Raw genomic sequence first — 16186 nt, forward strand, 5'->3', positions numbered from 1 at the left:
CAGATTTTACTTCCCACATTTCTTCTTGAGCATCAGCTCCAGAAATTACTCCCAGATTGATCAAATCTTCTTGTATTCTCCATCTTTCTGATTCATGTCATTTCTTTCCAGATAACCTACATTCTTCAGTTCCTTTTTCTATTAGGCAAGAGAAATTTCTTCTTAAGTATCTGAACTTGTTAAAGATCCCCTACCAGAAACATATAGATTTGACTTTCCAGTCCTCCTCATTTACAGGTTTATGAACATGAAGTAACTCTTCCCCAAGTTGTCATTCTCTATTTCTTTCTCAACAGTTCCTTCCAAATGGCTGGGAACAGATATAGAAGATTCTCTGCTAATTGCTTTCCCTCCAAAAAAAAAAAAAAAAAAGAAAAAAATGTTAAAAAAAATTGTCTCACACAGTCTAGTACTTTGCTGCACAATTCATTGGGTAGTTTTAAATCTCCATTGCTGTCACACTAGTGGTGTTTCTGTCACTTATTCTCAAGATGTTTTCTCTCTCTTTTGTTCCTTCTTTTTAACTGTTACCTTCCCACATGAAACTTGCCCCTGTAACAGGAGGTCTAATGGGAACTTTGTGGGGCCCTGGCCAGAAGTCCTCACTGTCTTTTGCTCTGTAATCCTTCGGACCTGCTCCAGGCCATTCCCAGGGCTGCCACTGGCAGAAAGAGCTGGAAAAGCCTCGACAGCCCCTAACAACATCTCTCTATCAGTCTCCTGGGAGGCAGCATGCTTGTCACCATTTCAGGTCCTGTCCACAGAGAGGTCTACATTGTGCTCAGGGTGGAATTACTTGCAACCACCTCAACCATGTTTTACTTCCTCCTGCACTCTTTGGACCTGATCCTCACAACCTTGAGTTGCACAGCTTTTTCTCCTTGCTCACACCACTTCTGAAACACAGAGAATTTCTTGACGTGTAACTTCTTTATAGTTCCTATATGACACTTGTATGGCATTTAAGGGCACAGATCTTAACACATAGGTGTGTGAAATTCATAGATCACCAAAGCACTTTATTTTACCCTTAATTCCCTATTGAAATCAATTCATAATTTCTTTAATCAGATTGGAAAGGGAAGAGGGAAGGAGAGGAAAAAGTGGGAATACACTTTCAGAACAAAGCCCAAAAAGCCAATCTCTAGTGCAATGGTGTCATAAAGTCCTGAAAATAGAACAGCTAATGGACAAGGTACTGAACCCTCAGAAGGAGCAGTGCACTTTAGTATAATTACATCTTCACTTTGCCCCAGAACATAAGAAGGCTTTTGCTTTGTCTTTCTGAGATGTAGACATAAAATTAGGTCATCTGTGGGCAATATATTAAGCTTGCTTTCATACACTGCAGGCCTTGTTAGCAGGGCTTCACAAAGCATCTCTTGAAAAAGGAATACAAGATGCTCTTTGTAAATAAAAGTTCATGAGTCTGAGTGATGAAGTCATTTTCCAAAACTTCAGGGAACGATATTCTTTTTCACGAGCCGCTGAGAAGCCAAGAGGTGGGCTTGAGGAAAAGGGCTTGAATGAAGCATGTCAGAGCAACCACTTTGCCCTATTAGCCCACGGCACAGCCAGGCTGCCTCCTCCTCCTCCCCCCATCCACAGCCTCCCCTCCCTCTGACCAAAGAGAAAGGTTGTTGGGCAGCTTTTAATAAATTTGGCACTTTTCTGCTTTCCACTGTCTAAGCAAGATGTTAAACAAAAACAAACCAAAAAAAAACCAAAACAAAAAACAAAAAACTTAGTCACAAATGCCCCCTCTTTGCACAGAGGGGCTGAGGATACCCAGACAGAGCAGTGGGGGTGGTGGTGGGGGGAAAGCTGACCTCACTTCTGAACAGCAAAGTTGGAGTGGGAGGGTCTGGGCACGAAAGGTAAAAAGGGAACGATGTGAACATGTGAAGGAAGCCAGAGCACCGCGCACAGCGTCAGTCTGCATCCTGACAGGGGGAGATAAGGTGGCTGGGGAGCCAGCGGTGCTTTCCTGGAACACAACCTCCGCTTGACACTCTCTGCTTAAGCACTGCCCATCTGTATGTTATTGAGCTGGAGCCTCTGGGGAAAAGAGGAGCCACAGGCACAGAGAGTGAACGAGAGAGGGAGGCAGCAAAAGCGCTTTTCTTCCCTTCTTTGCTTTTTTTTTTTTTTTTTTTTCACCCTTTTAAATAAGGATCTGGTTAGACTGCCTTGAAGTGCCACATCTGGAAACTGAACGCTGAAAGAAAGTTAAAATAACTGAGGCACCACTAAGCCAAGGGGGGCTGATTGCAGAAGAGGGTAAACAATTACTAAGACTCTAGAAGACCACTGCTGGATGTAAGGGGAGGAAATGGCTTTGATCTCCGCCTGGCCCCTGGTTTTTCCTATATTATTCTTTTCGAGATGCTTCTCCTCCAGCACAGCCTCGAGCGCGGGAAGCGTCTTTCTGTTTGACATTGAAGGTAGCTCAGCGGTCAGCACGCAAGAAGCTACTGTTATCAGAGGGCAGCAGCAGTCAGTAGCTACTGGAAGTTGGGTGCCTTTTGCTGAGGTACAGTAACTGCGTTCTCTCTCTGGTGTCTGCGCTTTTCTGCTTTCATCTGTCTGTGTCGAAGTTCCCATCTGGTTAACGTTAGCTTAATCATTCGATCCTTAAAGCCATGCCGGAGATTTTTGCAGGGGGTCTGAGACGCTGCATTTGGAGACTAGAGAGAAACAGTTCAGGACTTCAGAATGCACACATGCCCTGCCTGCTGCGAGCAGGCAGCTGCTGTGCTTTGCAGTGAGACCAGCCTAGCACGTCTCCAACTTTCCTGCCAACATAACTAAGCAGGCTTGTCCAAACAGAGCTGTTTTAGAAGGGTTAATTGTCACTACACTTTTCTGCTTGCCTTATGCTTAAGATTTTAACTCACTTAAATTGAAAGAGAGTTTCTCTCTTTTTGAGGCAAACACTGTGCAGTAGAAGTTTATGCTTCTGTTTCTGAATGCCATCCACCTCCAAAAGTTCCTTTTGGTGATGAGCAAGGATAATAAATCAAACGCATGTAGGAAATAGCCTGCAGAGAAAACACCTGCAGAGATTTTATGCCTTCCAAAAAATATGAGGTTGAGATTAGCGACAAATAAAATTACAGAGATCTGAGAAGAATTTTGACTGTGGAAAATTTTCTAGCAGTCACTGTGTTTGTTAGAGGATAGGGTAATACTTATTCTAGCAGGGCCACATCTGGAATGAACTATAAAAAAAACACAGCTTGGGAAAACAATAAATTACTACAACGTGCACAGAGAGAGGGAGACAGTAACGTCTCATACGTGGGAGATGCAAAGTAAAAGGCAAATTGAGTTACATAAGGTCATGGGAAGGGAAAGAGTTGTTCTAGCATGACATCCAAAAAATGAGGTGTGATTAGCACAGCCAAGTCAGTATGACAATATCAAGATCTCAATCTCTTATATCACAAGACTAATTCTACCCATCTACCCCCATACTCTAATTATTAGAGCTGTTATCCATGGAAATTAATGTACGAGCTTTTCAGATGGTTGGGGTTAATGCTGGACTGAACAGAGCCTACCCCCCACATTGCTGTGGCTCCAAGCAGCAGTGCAGCCTCTCAAAATGCCTGCCTGTCTACCCTGTGAGGGACTTGCTGTGAAACATGACCCGTGTGAGAAAACTGGAGTCTAAGCCCTGCTCTGCTCAGTGTAGGGGCTCTGAGGGGCCATTGGAGGTTTGGATGGGCTCCATACCATGGGATGTACATCTTTGAGCTGTCGGCCTGGGATCAGTCCCTGGGAAGCCACATTGCCACCTGTTGTTTACAAAATGGAAAGTGAATGAAATGCCAAATTTAGGAGTTGAATGGATTTTGTAGCTGGATTTCATAGGATAAAGGCTCTAAATCTCTTGTGGCCATTCTCAGTATGATTCTGTTATATGGTTTTCCAAAAATTTATGTTAATAGACTTTACGAAGGTGCTGTGGGATATACACTGGACTTTACAGAAGAATGACACTTTAGCTCCATTCACCCATCTTAATCATCTCTGAAGCTTCACCTAATAGACTCACTAACTGGTGTTTCTTCCAGCAGTTTATTTCTTCCAGCCCCTACAATGGGGACATTTACACACTGTTCAGATCCCATATTCCAAATGAATGCTGCTACCAGTAATTATGCCAGGGCTCTTGACAGCATGATGTTTCCAGGAAGCAGCTCAGGCTCCTATGCTACATGCAAATGACCCTATAACTATGTTTCAGGGCCCACCTCCATGCCTACTTCCAAAGAGGCCCAGTAGGATGTTCTTTTGGGATAGGACTGACGGCTGTGTTGCAATAATTCACAAGCTGGTAACGGGGGTTTGGGAGCTTGCTCTAAGCCCAGAGATTGACCTGAGGACCAAAGAGTGACAACTGGTAGTGTTTCTTCCAGCCCTCAGATGGTTTCCTCCTCCTAGAGCCCATCACCTCTCATTTAGCAACGAGAAGAGGGCCTATCCCAGCAGTTTTGAATCAGCCTTTTCCAAGCCTGAGCTCTTAGCCCACAGCTCACAGGGAACCACAGTATAAACTCCTTTACACAACATGGCTTGATTCAGCTCTCTCATCTAAATATTGACTCAGGCCCACAGCTCTCCCAAGCAGACAGAGGCTGTTAGTCACATTGAATAGTGCCAAGTTACATAAGGGGGTTGGTTAGCGAGGCAGAGCTAAGGGAACCACAGGCTTACTGTGCACAGACCTTCATGAGGTCTGTGGTGCCACTCAACCGCAAAGTCAAACAAGCTCTGAAGGCAGAACACAGGGCAGATAGAAAGCATGGCATTTCAGCATGTGGACAACATGATGGACAGTACTGACCCACTCATTAGTGTGCACTTCATAATGTCTTCAGAAATCCAGAGTTGGCAGGAGCTTCTAATATGCAAGCAATGTGATGTTCTTAATTCCTGGTAGAAGCTAATATTATGAACTGACAGAAGAACAGGCAACCTCAGTTAATGTAAACAAGTATGTCTTAGCACATATTTCTTAGTTTTCCACTTCTCTTCCTTTCTCAAGTTTGGCAACCTTAAACTTAGAGGCACTTGGAGAAGCAGTTTAAAAAATTCAGAATTAATGTTATAGTGGAGCTTTCCTGTACCTTGGATTTGAATGAAATTCTCTTTATGGCAGAGAGAAGAGACTAACTATATTTTCAATACTAGGCTAACTTGCTGTACCCCATCACAACGTGGATCGTGCGTATGAGTTGGACCTCAGGCAATATCTAAATAGCTTGGTGCCCTGGTAATAAATGAATACGTAACTGGGGTTCAGTACATATAACTTAGGCATGTAACCTATGCCTAAACTTTTTTTAATTTGAATCAGGTATTGCATTCAAGTGTAAGCCCAAATTTCACAGAGAGTAATGGAGGCACCAGGTTTTCAAATTCCCTAATTCCTACTGGTTTTCCCTCAAAGGAGGCTCTTCCCCTGCAAGGACTTACTTCAGGATGGCTCCATTAATTAGCTAAAGATTAGAAAACATTTAGGTATTTAAATTAACTACATTCCACCAAATGCAAGGCCATGTTATCTGCATAATGAGCACTGGTATTGGCCATTGTAAAATAATTAATCTATGCCACTGTTTCAACAAAAATTCCTATAAATTGCTGAACATTATTCAAAAAGTATTATGAAAAGGATTAAATTGCTAGGAGATTGAAGGTAATTGAGAGATTCTATAATTCAACATACTTAGCTCAGGGGATTAATTGCATAAGGACATGCACAAACAACAGTTTTTCAATAAGAGTTTCATTGATCTAACACACGAAGGTACAATTAAATGCAACAAGTGGAAATCAAAAATAATGTGTTCATAGTAAAAATTAGTTACAAATTTAAATGTTAAAGGTAAATAAGCAATGGAGAATGGATCCAGTTGCATTGGATTGCCTATCAAGAGGCAGATCAGTATGAACAGCACTCTGTGAAGTACTCACCTCACTCGTGCAATTTAAGATGTCTAAGTTCTTGGGATAGGAGCAAAATAAGGCATGCAGGGGAGATATTACAGTTCTGAAATCCTGAGGGAGCATGAGCCCAAAGCTCCAGATCCAGCTCATCAGTGTAACCCAACTGCAGCTGATTGTATTAAATTAAAGATTTTTTTTTTCCAAATAAAGACGAATTTAAATATTTTGCAAGGAAGGCTCATCAGAGATGATAGAATTTCAGACTGACAGCCTAACCGCAAATGAAAGTAAACAAGTGAATTGTAAACATTGAGAACCCTTGGCTTTGTATTCAACCTGTTTGCTTAAAGAGGGCAGAAGGAAAAGGGGGTAGCGAGACAAATGAAAACTAGAGCTACCTTCTGATAAAAGTTACATCCCACTGTCTAAAACATGCCTTTAAAATAAGAGGTAGGTTGTACATCACCATTCGGATCTAAAGCCTGCTACTGTCAACATTTATATTTGCAGATTTCACTGACATTATGACTTTAATTGTACAGATACCAATTTTATTTCCCAGTAGGATCAAAGTTGCTTGTAATCAATGGAGTAGCATAGAGTATCAGGCAAGAAAAATCAGTGGGGCAAGACCTAAAATACAAATACCAGAGAACATGGCAAAGGATTCCCTGTGAATCATATTGTGTAGTCACTCACTTTAATGCAAAATGAATGTAAGGTGATATCCAGATGAAGATTCAGTTCATTCTTATATACTACAGGAGGTTCCAGAAAATAACACAGAAAACCCAATATAGGAGGGCTATAGAGAAAGAATTAGTGGAAAAAAAGAGAAGACATTCTGTGGAGATATTTGCTAAGTGAGAAAAGATGAATTGAAACATCCTCTGTGGAAAGAATTGAAGCATATAGTGGGAAAGGAAGTAAATAGTTGAAGGAGAGGGAAAAAATAGAGCAAGAATGAGATAATCCAAAGCCTTAAGGGTAAAAAAAAAAAAAATAATAATAAAATCTGAAGTAGTGGGGAGAAGGCAGAGAGCCAGTTCTCAGAGTGCAGGAAAGAATGGTATCAATGGATAAATTAAAAACTGTTTTCAGCATCAGTGCTTTTGACACAGCGGAAGGCAAAATGAGAGTAGTCCTTTAAAGGAAATTATTGCAATAGCCAAGATAAAAATGAGTTATTTACTATAGAAGACAGTAAGAGGCACAAGTGAACTGCAGGAGCATACACAATAAAATCACGTTTAACCATCATTTTTTCCCACCTGACTTTTAGCAGCATCTGCTAATCTAAGTTTTTAAAAACAAGATCAATATCTGAGGTACTTTCTTTCTGGTTTTCTAAGGTAATAAACAATAATGAGTGCAGAAACCGTGACAACCTCACCTCTCTAGAATAGTTTACATTAAATATCTGAAATAGAACAAGCAAAAACCCTAGCCAATTGTTAACAAATACTCAAATTATCACCAAATTGCCTTTATCCAAAAAGCGTTGGAACAGGAGGCCTTGCAGACTGTTTAGAGAAGGTATCAGGTGATCCTTACTTGTAGTATGACTCTCTTCAAAACAAACTAGCTCTAAAAGAAATAGTAGAAGACTTAATCCTGAAGTCTAAAGGAAAAAAGGACTTTAGCTTGACAGAAATCTTTATATTCTTTTAAACTAATGGAAACTGCACCTACCATTGAAAAAGCAGATCTTTAAATAATTTGATTTCAGACCCTTAGGGTTACATTAGGTTAACTCCCATAAAGGGCAGTTTGGGTTTTTTTTTTCTTTTTTCAACAAGGTTATGTTCTGAGAAGCTTCTATTAGCAGGGAGGAAGTTTTACTGCAGATGTTTGTGATTCCAGCTTAAGTTTCTCATCAAAGCTTTAATGAAAATCAGCTGTTAGGAGCAGAGCCACAGACACCAAACTTTTTAAATTGTAGGAAGCTAAAGTGAATAGAACCAAAGGATGAGGCAGATGGATAGTGTTCTCTATTTTGAGAAATAAAGCACCTACCAGAATAATGCTATTTAAACTCTACTGCAGTGAATTCTCACAAAGATTTGGGCTGATACCAGCAAAGTGCACCAAAGTTTATTCAGGATTGTGAAAACCAACAAAAGGTATTTCATGCCTGTTCTTATTCATGATATAGGAAGCAAGTTAAGAACTAAAAATTCCAGGTTTTCTGGAGGCTATGTGGAGCAACAAAATAATTGTTTACTGAAAGAAAACATATCCTGATTTTATGTGATAACACATCTACAGTTTTAATTACAGTTCTTGGTATTCGTGATCTGCTCAAGAGATAGATCTTGTTTCTGATTAAGATATAACCAGTCACTGATAATTTACAGTTTGTTCTGGACTTCTGATATTAAGTTCTGACACAGGGAATTCAGAGAGAATGGGAAGAACTGGCACAAGTGCTAAATTGAATCACAATTTAATAAATAATGAATAAAAAAGAAGTATGAGCAACTTGCAATGACCTGGGGGGCTGGAAGTAGGTAATCTATAAGGTCAACCTAAGCCATTCTATGATTCTATAACTCTAAATTTTTATCTAAATAAATTTTATCATTTTATCTAAATGAATGATAGTTAAATTCTGTCCTCCCAACAAAAATGAATAAAAAAGGATTTTTTTTCACCTTTCACTGCTAGTGCCAGATGTAGGAAGATACATAGGGAACAAGTATCTATACCAGATCATTTCTGGGCTGTTTTGCCCTCTTACCACCCAGTGATCCAGTTGCATCCTGTTGCTTTTGAATGAAAAGACTTTTCAGTGGCAAGAGATGAACAGACTTCATCTTTCTGCAGGTTTATGTTTTATCTGTCTCTCTACTTTCCTATCAATGGAAGGGACTGTCTGCAGGAGCTCTACAACATTAGTAAGGCACCAGTTAATTAATTCTAAGTCAACTGAAATCTGGAGTTCAAGTAAGGGACTTCTCTGAGGGATGGAGAAAAAGATGACTTTCTTCTTTCTTCCTGATGAATCTATTTTTCCCTTCCTTGAGACAATAAGAAAACGATTCCTTCATTGTCCATGATGAAACCAGCCATGGGTAGCGAGGCAGTGAAAGATCAAGACAGGTCATCTCTTTTCCTTAGCCCTGAAATTTCCTCTGCCCACCTCCAAGTATCAATCAGAGAGCATCTCTGGGTGCAGGACTTGTAGCACAAAATTAACCATGCAGAGCTGCCTTCCTTCCTTCTTACACATTTGCAAGGTGCTAGCACCACCAAGCTGGAAACTGTGCTGAGAATACAGCCCAAGAAACATGGCACCTTCCATCAGCTGTCCCATTTTGTCCACTATCAGGCCCCTCTTGGGGAGCAGAGATGGATGAAAGCTCCTTTTCTTAATCTGTCAAGTTTTTCACACTTGCATTTGGTACTAACAGGCTTTTAAATTGATGTTTTGCCAGCCAGACATGATCGCTGTATGTCTCTACTGCAATTCCAAAATGTCAAAGAGCTGTAAAATCAAACCAGGAAATACTAGAAAATTGGTGAGGTAGTTGTGGCAAAAGGGAAATCAAAGGCAGCTTCAGTCACACCTGACCATCTTTCTCAGGTTTACCATACCTGATTTAATGCTGTCCCACAAGTGAAGTAATACATGCTTTAAGAAACACTTTTATTGTTTATCTCTACAAAAAATTTGTGTCTGTCTGGAAATTTCTCTGGGAGTGCTGTACTACATCAACTGATTATTTCCCCCTTATGTGGAGGACTCAGGTGAATGGAATACAGCTCAGATAGCGCATTTTGTGTGAGTGATTTGTGGGGACTGGGTGGAGGGGGGTTAATGATGAAACAAAGCAAAACTATTTATCCATTTTCCTGTAAATTGTTTTTCTTGAATAAGCTTGGTGTTTTCTTTGAAAGAGGAAAGTCAAATAGCAGCCTTTCCAGCTGCAGATCTTCTATTTGCAGTAGTGAACATCTGTAACAGTAATATTTTTACTTAGTGGCTGTAGCAATAAGTACATTGGAATGGAGGCTGGTGTTAAACTCTAATCCTTAGCCAGCTTGCAGACAGCTAAGACATTTTAGCCCTTCCCCTCTTTGGAGAAGAATGCCTTTTAAGCAGAGGCTTTGTCTTTCTCACTGTATATGGAAAAAATGACTATGCACTTTGATGGAGAATGCCTAACTGAGAAGTGTTTATGTTGGACCCAACCCCATCTCTGTTGCTGAAGGGCATTTTGTTTTTCACTTGGACTGGAGAAAGGGTAACAGTCTGGAAACATTTTCAACACAGGAAATTTTGAAAATTAAACACAATTACCTTCTTAAGGCAATAGATAATGCTTTTTCTCCACATAAAGCCATCTGGCTTTCAGCTTTGGATTGTTTTTATGGGAGTCACAGTTACTCTGTCACCATTGCAATGGAGGCATAGCACAAACCCCTCCAAGGAACAAGAATACTGTGACAGTGGTCTGGGAGGGGATCTCCATGTGGTTTTTTGCCATTCTCTGCTTTGTTTATTGGTTTGGGGATTACCCAGGGATGACGAGCCATATACCCTCTCCCTCCAACTCCAAACTTCTCTATGCAACAGGGAAAAATAGAAACAACTTTTTTTCTGTATCATCTCTGCCAGCAGAGTGTTATCTACAGTCAAAGCAACTGGTTTCAATCTTGCAAGTTTTAGTTTTAGCAACCACTGAGTGTTTTGTCCAAAACTTTGTGATGACAGTTTCTGCCAGCAGCATAATCTGGTGTTTATTATCATCAGAAATAAAGTTCTATTTTGGAAGCTGATGAGTTGATAACTCTTCAGGTGATGCATATTCCCAGTTGTCAGGAATAAGCCAGCAACTGAGGTATTCAAGTTGTCTGTTATTGTTAGGGGCCTTGTCCTGTCTTCCTTAATGAAAATAATTTTTTTTTCAGTGAATTTTGAGGAGAACTCAACTGTTCCTTATATATAAATGATGATCTTATGGTGTTTCTTGTTTGAGTGGAAATCAGATTAAATTCAGTCATCAGACATTCCCCTTAGCAGCTGCAGGCTGGCCAGGCATGGCATGCATGACTGCAGAGCAGCCACTGCACTGTGCACTTACTGAGACATCATCAGAGACACAGACAAAAAGAGATGATATTGAGAGCCACACACAGGGGACAAGATAAAGGAGACTAGTAATAGGAAACAGGGCTTTGTTTCTTTCATCACTCATTGAACTATCTGTTTACTGAAAAAAATTATGGATTCAAAATCAGTGACATATTGGTTGTTTTTGTTGTTGTTGTTGATTTTGACATTAAGAGATTCAGATTGCTGAGGATCAAAAAAACACACCACTGCGGTTTTAATGACTATTTCGTATACATGAAAACTCAAGAAAACCCTATTATTAGATTAATTTGCCAAGTAAAGTCTTAATTTTCATAGAACTATCACACCTTGGAATTCAATTTGAGAATATGTAATGACGTCGGAGTTTTTTCACTGAATGACATTCAACAAGAAATAATTTGCTTTCACATTTGTAAGCTAAATAACAAAATAGAAAGCTTGTTATTTTGTAATTCAAGTAATTGCTTTAGTTTGTAATCTCATTAAATGCAATTAGAATTGAGATACCTGTCAGGACAAGCGGATAAAAAAATATTACCCGTATTGTGTCCAAAACTTCATCATCAACTTCTGGTTAATTCCTGCTTTGCAGCATCAATGGAGCACTGGAAGCAATAAGTATTTCATAGCTAGCAATGTCAGAAATTGAAGCAAACAATACAGAAATTTAATGTACTACATCAGATTGCTTATTATAAAATCTATCATGAATATTTTAAAAATAAGTTTGAAATTGCAACCAATTTATGTGAGGCTTCTGCCCTTGAAACTGCAAATTCAGTACAGTGGCTTTTTGCATGCAAATATTCATCTAACAGCTGTAGTGTCCTAGTAAATGGGGTAATTAACTGCCTGCCTATGATGTCACACTGAGAATTCACTTCTTCAGTAATAATAGTTAGAATGTGACCTTTGTCATCCAAAAGAATTTGGACCAGAGGTAATGTAGGCTTACAGAAATTATAAATAGTGCTTGGGGGCTTAGGGGAAGCTGGTGAACAATCTTATTTCGTTTTAATTCTCTAGGTTTGCAAGGTCTCAAAGCTCAGATTAATTTAGCAAACATCAATAGAAAAGAAATAAATTTCAAGAGCAGGTGTTTGGTTCTGTGTGCAAATTGTGGAGCCCCTCGCAGTGTAGAACAGGACTTCTGCCTATCTCTTTTTACAATGACTTTGCTGACAGAATATGTTTGGTGAGTGGGTCTGGTCAATGGCTCTGTTACTAATTTCTGAAAGCCTCGTCTGCAGGAGAAGACAAAGATTCTTCTGAAGTGTCACTACATAGGGATTTATAGGCTCAAGTACAAAGACAGCAAAGCAAAGCAAACAGAAATCCCTTGAACACCTTAAAACCATTCCTACAAAGTTAATTTCACTTTTTTATGTGAAATTTTAGTACAGTCTTTCTTTTTCTCCCTGACTAATCCAAAAAAGTTCTTTCAGCACTGGATTAAAAAGACTGAAGTCATGGGACTAGCAACAACTTATCATAGCAGACACTGAAAATAAGTAATGGCTGTTAGAAATGTTTGTCATATGGGGATATACATTATTCCCAGTTGTTTTGACTACTTCTCTTAAAAGAAATCATAGAATCATCATAGAGGCATGGAATGGTTTGAGTTGGAAGGGACACCTCCCTCTAGACAAGGCTGCTCAAAGCCCCATCCAGCCTGGCCTTGAATGCTTCCAGGGAGAGGGTATTCACCACCTCACTGGACAACCTGTTCCAGTGTCTCACCACCTCACTGTAAAGAATTTCATCCTAATATCTAATCTACATCTACCCCTTCCAGTTAAAAAACCATTTCTCTTTGTCCTGTTGCTACCAGCCCTTATGAAAAGTCCCTCCCCAGCTTTCCTGTAGGCTCCCTTCAGATACTGGAAGGCTCCTATAAGGTCCCCCCAGAGCCTTCTCTTCTCTAGGCTGAAGATTCCTAGCCCTCTCAGCCTACCCTCACAGTGGAGGTGCTCCCGCCCTCTGATCATTTTCATGGCCCACTTCTGGACTTGCTCCAACAGCTCTATGTCCTTCTTGTTTTGGGGGCCCCAGAACTGTACACAATACTCCTAATGACTTGTTTCATTGATGTCGATTACATTGGGTATACAGAGGTTCTTCTTGTGAAAACTAGAGCTAATGGAAGTTCTGCAGATGATGTTCTTTGTTGCTGCCTTCCTGGATTTGACACCAACTTGGGGAAACATGAAAAAATACGAAAGCCTGTCTTGATCAAAAAAATGAAGTACATTGAATGGCAATGGAGTTTTATAAAGGCCTGAAACCATGGGTGTGAATAGTAATAATTATTATGGAAATAAAGCTGTTATGTAGCACTTCCACTAGCATACAACAAAGCCCTTCCCAAAGACCACTACTGACATTGTTCCATTTCATAGATGGAAAAACTGAGGGAAAGATTGATGTGCATAGTCACACAAGATGAGTGGAACAGTGTATTTTCTTGGGTCTTGGTATCTTTATGAACATGGACAATGGAGCCCATGTACAAAAACAAGACAATAATTTTCTCAACTATTTAGTGAAAAGCAATATTTTCCTTATGTTAATTTCAAACTTAATATAATGAAACTATCACTGTGTAGGCTTTAGTAGACTAGAGGTGATGGATATATCATGAAGTGGATGAGTGACTAGAACAAGATGCAAGGAAATGCCAAATGGAGAGGAGAGATAAGAGGACCAATGAAAATCCAGACCAGAAGGACACAAGCAAAGAACAAGACATCAGCAGAAGGGCTGTGGAAGCTGACTGGGGACAAATGGAGATCCACGACCCATCAATGTAATGTTCTTATGTACCATTAATAGAAACAGCCCAAGTACAAAGGCCTCCCCCCATGAAGGGCCAATGAGCAACCATTTCATCTGGATGACATTTACTGTAAGACCATTTAAATGACATTCAAGCCTTGTTGCCAATGAAAGAGACACATAATACAGACAGGACTAAAGGGTATCTGTAAATAACAACTGGAGTGGATGAGTGTTATGAATACAAACTGAGGAGCCACAGATTTAATTAATATCTCACTATAAATAAATGGACCTAATGGGGGGGAACATGCTGTCTGCAATAAACCCCTCAAGGCTCAAGTAGTCACTAAGCTTTTGAGGAAACTTGAAACAACACAGTTTCCTATCAATAAGATTATTCTTTTTCCTTTGGAAAACTGAAATCCATCCACATCTGACGGACTTCAGAGCTAGAAGAAATTGATATACAAATTATTTGCACCTATAGTTGTAACTATAAAAAAAAAAAAAAGGGGGGGGGGGGGCAGAAAAATGAATGACAGTTATCAAGTACTTTTATATAAAGAGCCCTTTTATATAAAGGACAACTTCCAGAAATATTCTCTATTGTCTGCCTCCAAAAATCCAAAAAAAATAAAGCAGAGAAAATTTCATTAGATAATTTTTATCCCAAATCATATGGTCACATAGTGTTTGATTCCATCATATCCTTTGTCCACATGACCTACGCAGAGTTGCATCAAATGTAGTTGTAAAGATGGATCCTTTTGGCAGGTATGAGGAGTAACAAAAATCAAAGTGTTTAAATGCAGTCATCTGATACCTCAACCATTTCTGCTACTGAGAAATAGAGACCGCTCTCTCAAGTTTCTCCTGTAGAAGAACTGCACCAACCTGCTCATGCACACAGAGTGTACTGTACATCTGCCAGATTTTATATTTTGTGAATAAATTGAGAGGAGGGTAGGAAGGTCAGGACAGTGGAGCACAGGGTCATTACAGCTCTTTTTTTTTTCTTTCTTTCTTTCTTTTTTTTTTTTTTTTTTTTGCATGAAATTTCCCAGCAGACTGAACTAAATTTCTGTGTCTGTGTTTGTGAATAACATGTCTTTGACTTGGAGGGATTGAGATGTCTGTTACTCTGCTCCCAGGGAGCATAGTCAAAAGTCCATCAGTTTCCATTGGCAGTCTGGATTTTAAAAGTCCATGTTTAAAAGTACTGGACATCAATTATTCCTTGAGCTGAGAAGCAGAGTTAGTACTCACGTTGGTGCCCCCACTATTTTCTAGCTGAATGAAACACTATAAGTAAGAGTCTCATATCTATTGGAGGTAAAAAAGTTTGCTGTGTAATTAATACTTCCCAAACATGATAAGCTGTAAAAATTCTGCCTTGTAGAGTAGTAGGGGTCAAACACTTACTTTGTTTACTTACATCCCAAGCATATTTTTAGTGCAGAAAATGTGTGCTTTCTGAAGGGAACCGGAATATATCCTCAGAATGGGTTTATGCTTCTTTCTTTGCTAGAGCTTTGCTCTGTAGCTGTTCAAGGAATTGCCAAACACAAGTTAGTTCTGTAGATTGTCACTCACAACAACTCGGAACCCTTCTTGCATACAGCTGCAATGCTCAATTGCAGCTTGAGCCAGGAGTGAACGTAGCAACCCTAATATGATGGTAAGGATGAGTTTCGCCCTTTGTAAAATTAGATAATCTTTTATCTCATAGGCACATGTTAGAACTGAAGTCACTGTTTGGAATGAGCAGAGTATTTCAGATGACAGTAAAAAGTCTTAATAATAATTGCCTACAAATTTCTTTCATACAGTCACAGAACCTAAGCATTGTTTGAGATGGAAAGGACCTTTAAAGGCCACCTAGTCTAATTCCCTTGCAATGAACAGGGAATACCTACAGCTAACCAGGTTTCTAAGAGCCCCTTCCAGCCTTATCTTGAATGTCTTCACTCCATGATGGGTCATCCAGCAGCTCTCTGAGCAACCTGTTTCAGTGCCTCACTACTCTTATTGTAAAAAACTTCTTCCTTATGTCCAATCTAAATCTCCCCCCTTTTAGTTTGAAACCATTTCCCTTTGTCCTTTCTTAAATATGCTCAGTGCTGCCCAAAGCCATCAAACTGAGGTGCGACTGAATTATTAGGAGCAATAAAATCAATTCTCAGATAGCAATGTTCAGCAGTATTTTTTAACTCTGTAAGAATTACAGCTTTTTTTACCAAAGGTGTTAGCATATATTCATCCTTTCTCTCCCACATCCAAGAAGAAAAATATATCTTAGGAATGGGCTGAAAATATTTTGCTTGTGGATTTTTGAATGCACAAGTA

At 39.6% G+C, this 16186-nt stretch overlaps 1 protein-coding gene across 2 annotated transcripts in view; it reads left to right on the forward strand.

The window, feature by feature from the left end:
- The first annotated feature begins 1885 nt into the window (after positions 1-1885).
- Positions 1886-16186, forward strand: part of LAMA4 (laminin subunit alpha 4) — a 99640-nt gene continuing 85339 nt past the window's right edge. For both annotated transcript variants that reach the window (XM_031611161.2, XM_031611162.2), the window contains exon 1: positions 1886-2533. In XM_031611161.2, coding sequence (XP_031467021.2) covers positions 2333-2533 — 201 coding nt within the window. In that variant the 5' untranslated portion in view covers positions 1886-2332. The remainder of the gene's footprint in view (positions 2534-16186) is intronic.

The sequence above is a fragment of the Phasianus colchicus genome, chromosome 2, assembly GCF_987193195.1.
Source record: "Phasianus colchicus chromosome 2, bPhaCol1.hap1.1, whole genome shotgun sequence".
NCBI classification, from domain to species: domain Eukaryota; kingdom Metazoa; phylum Chordata; class Aves; order Galliformes; family Phasianidae; genus Phasianus; species Phasianus colchicus.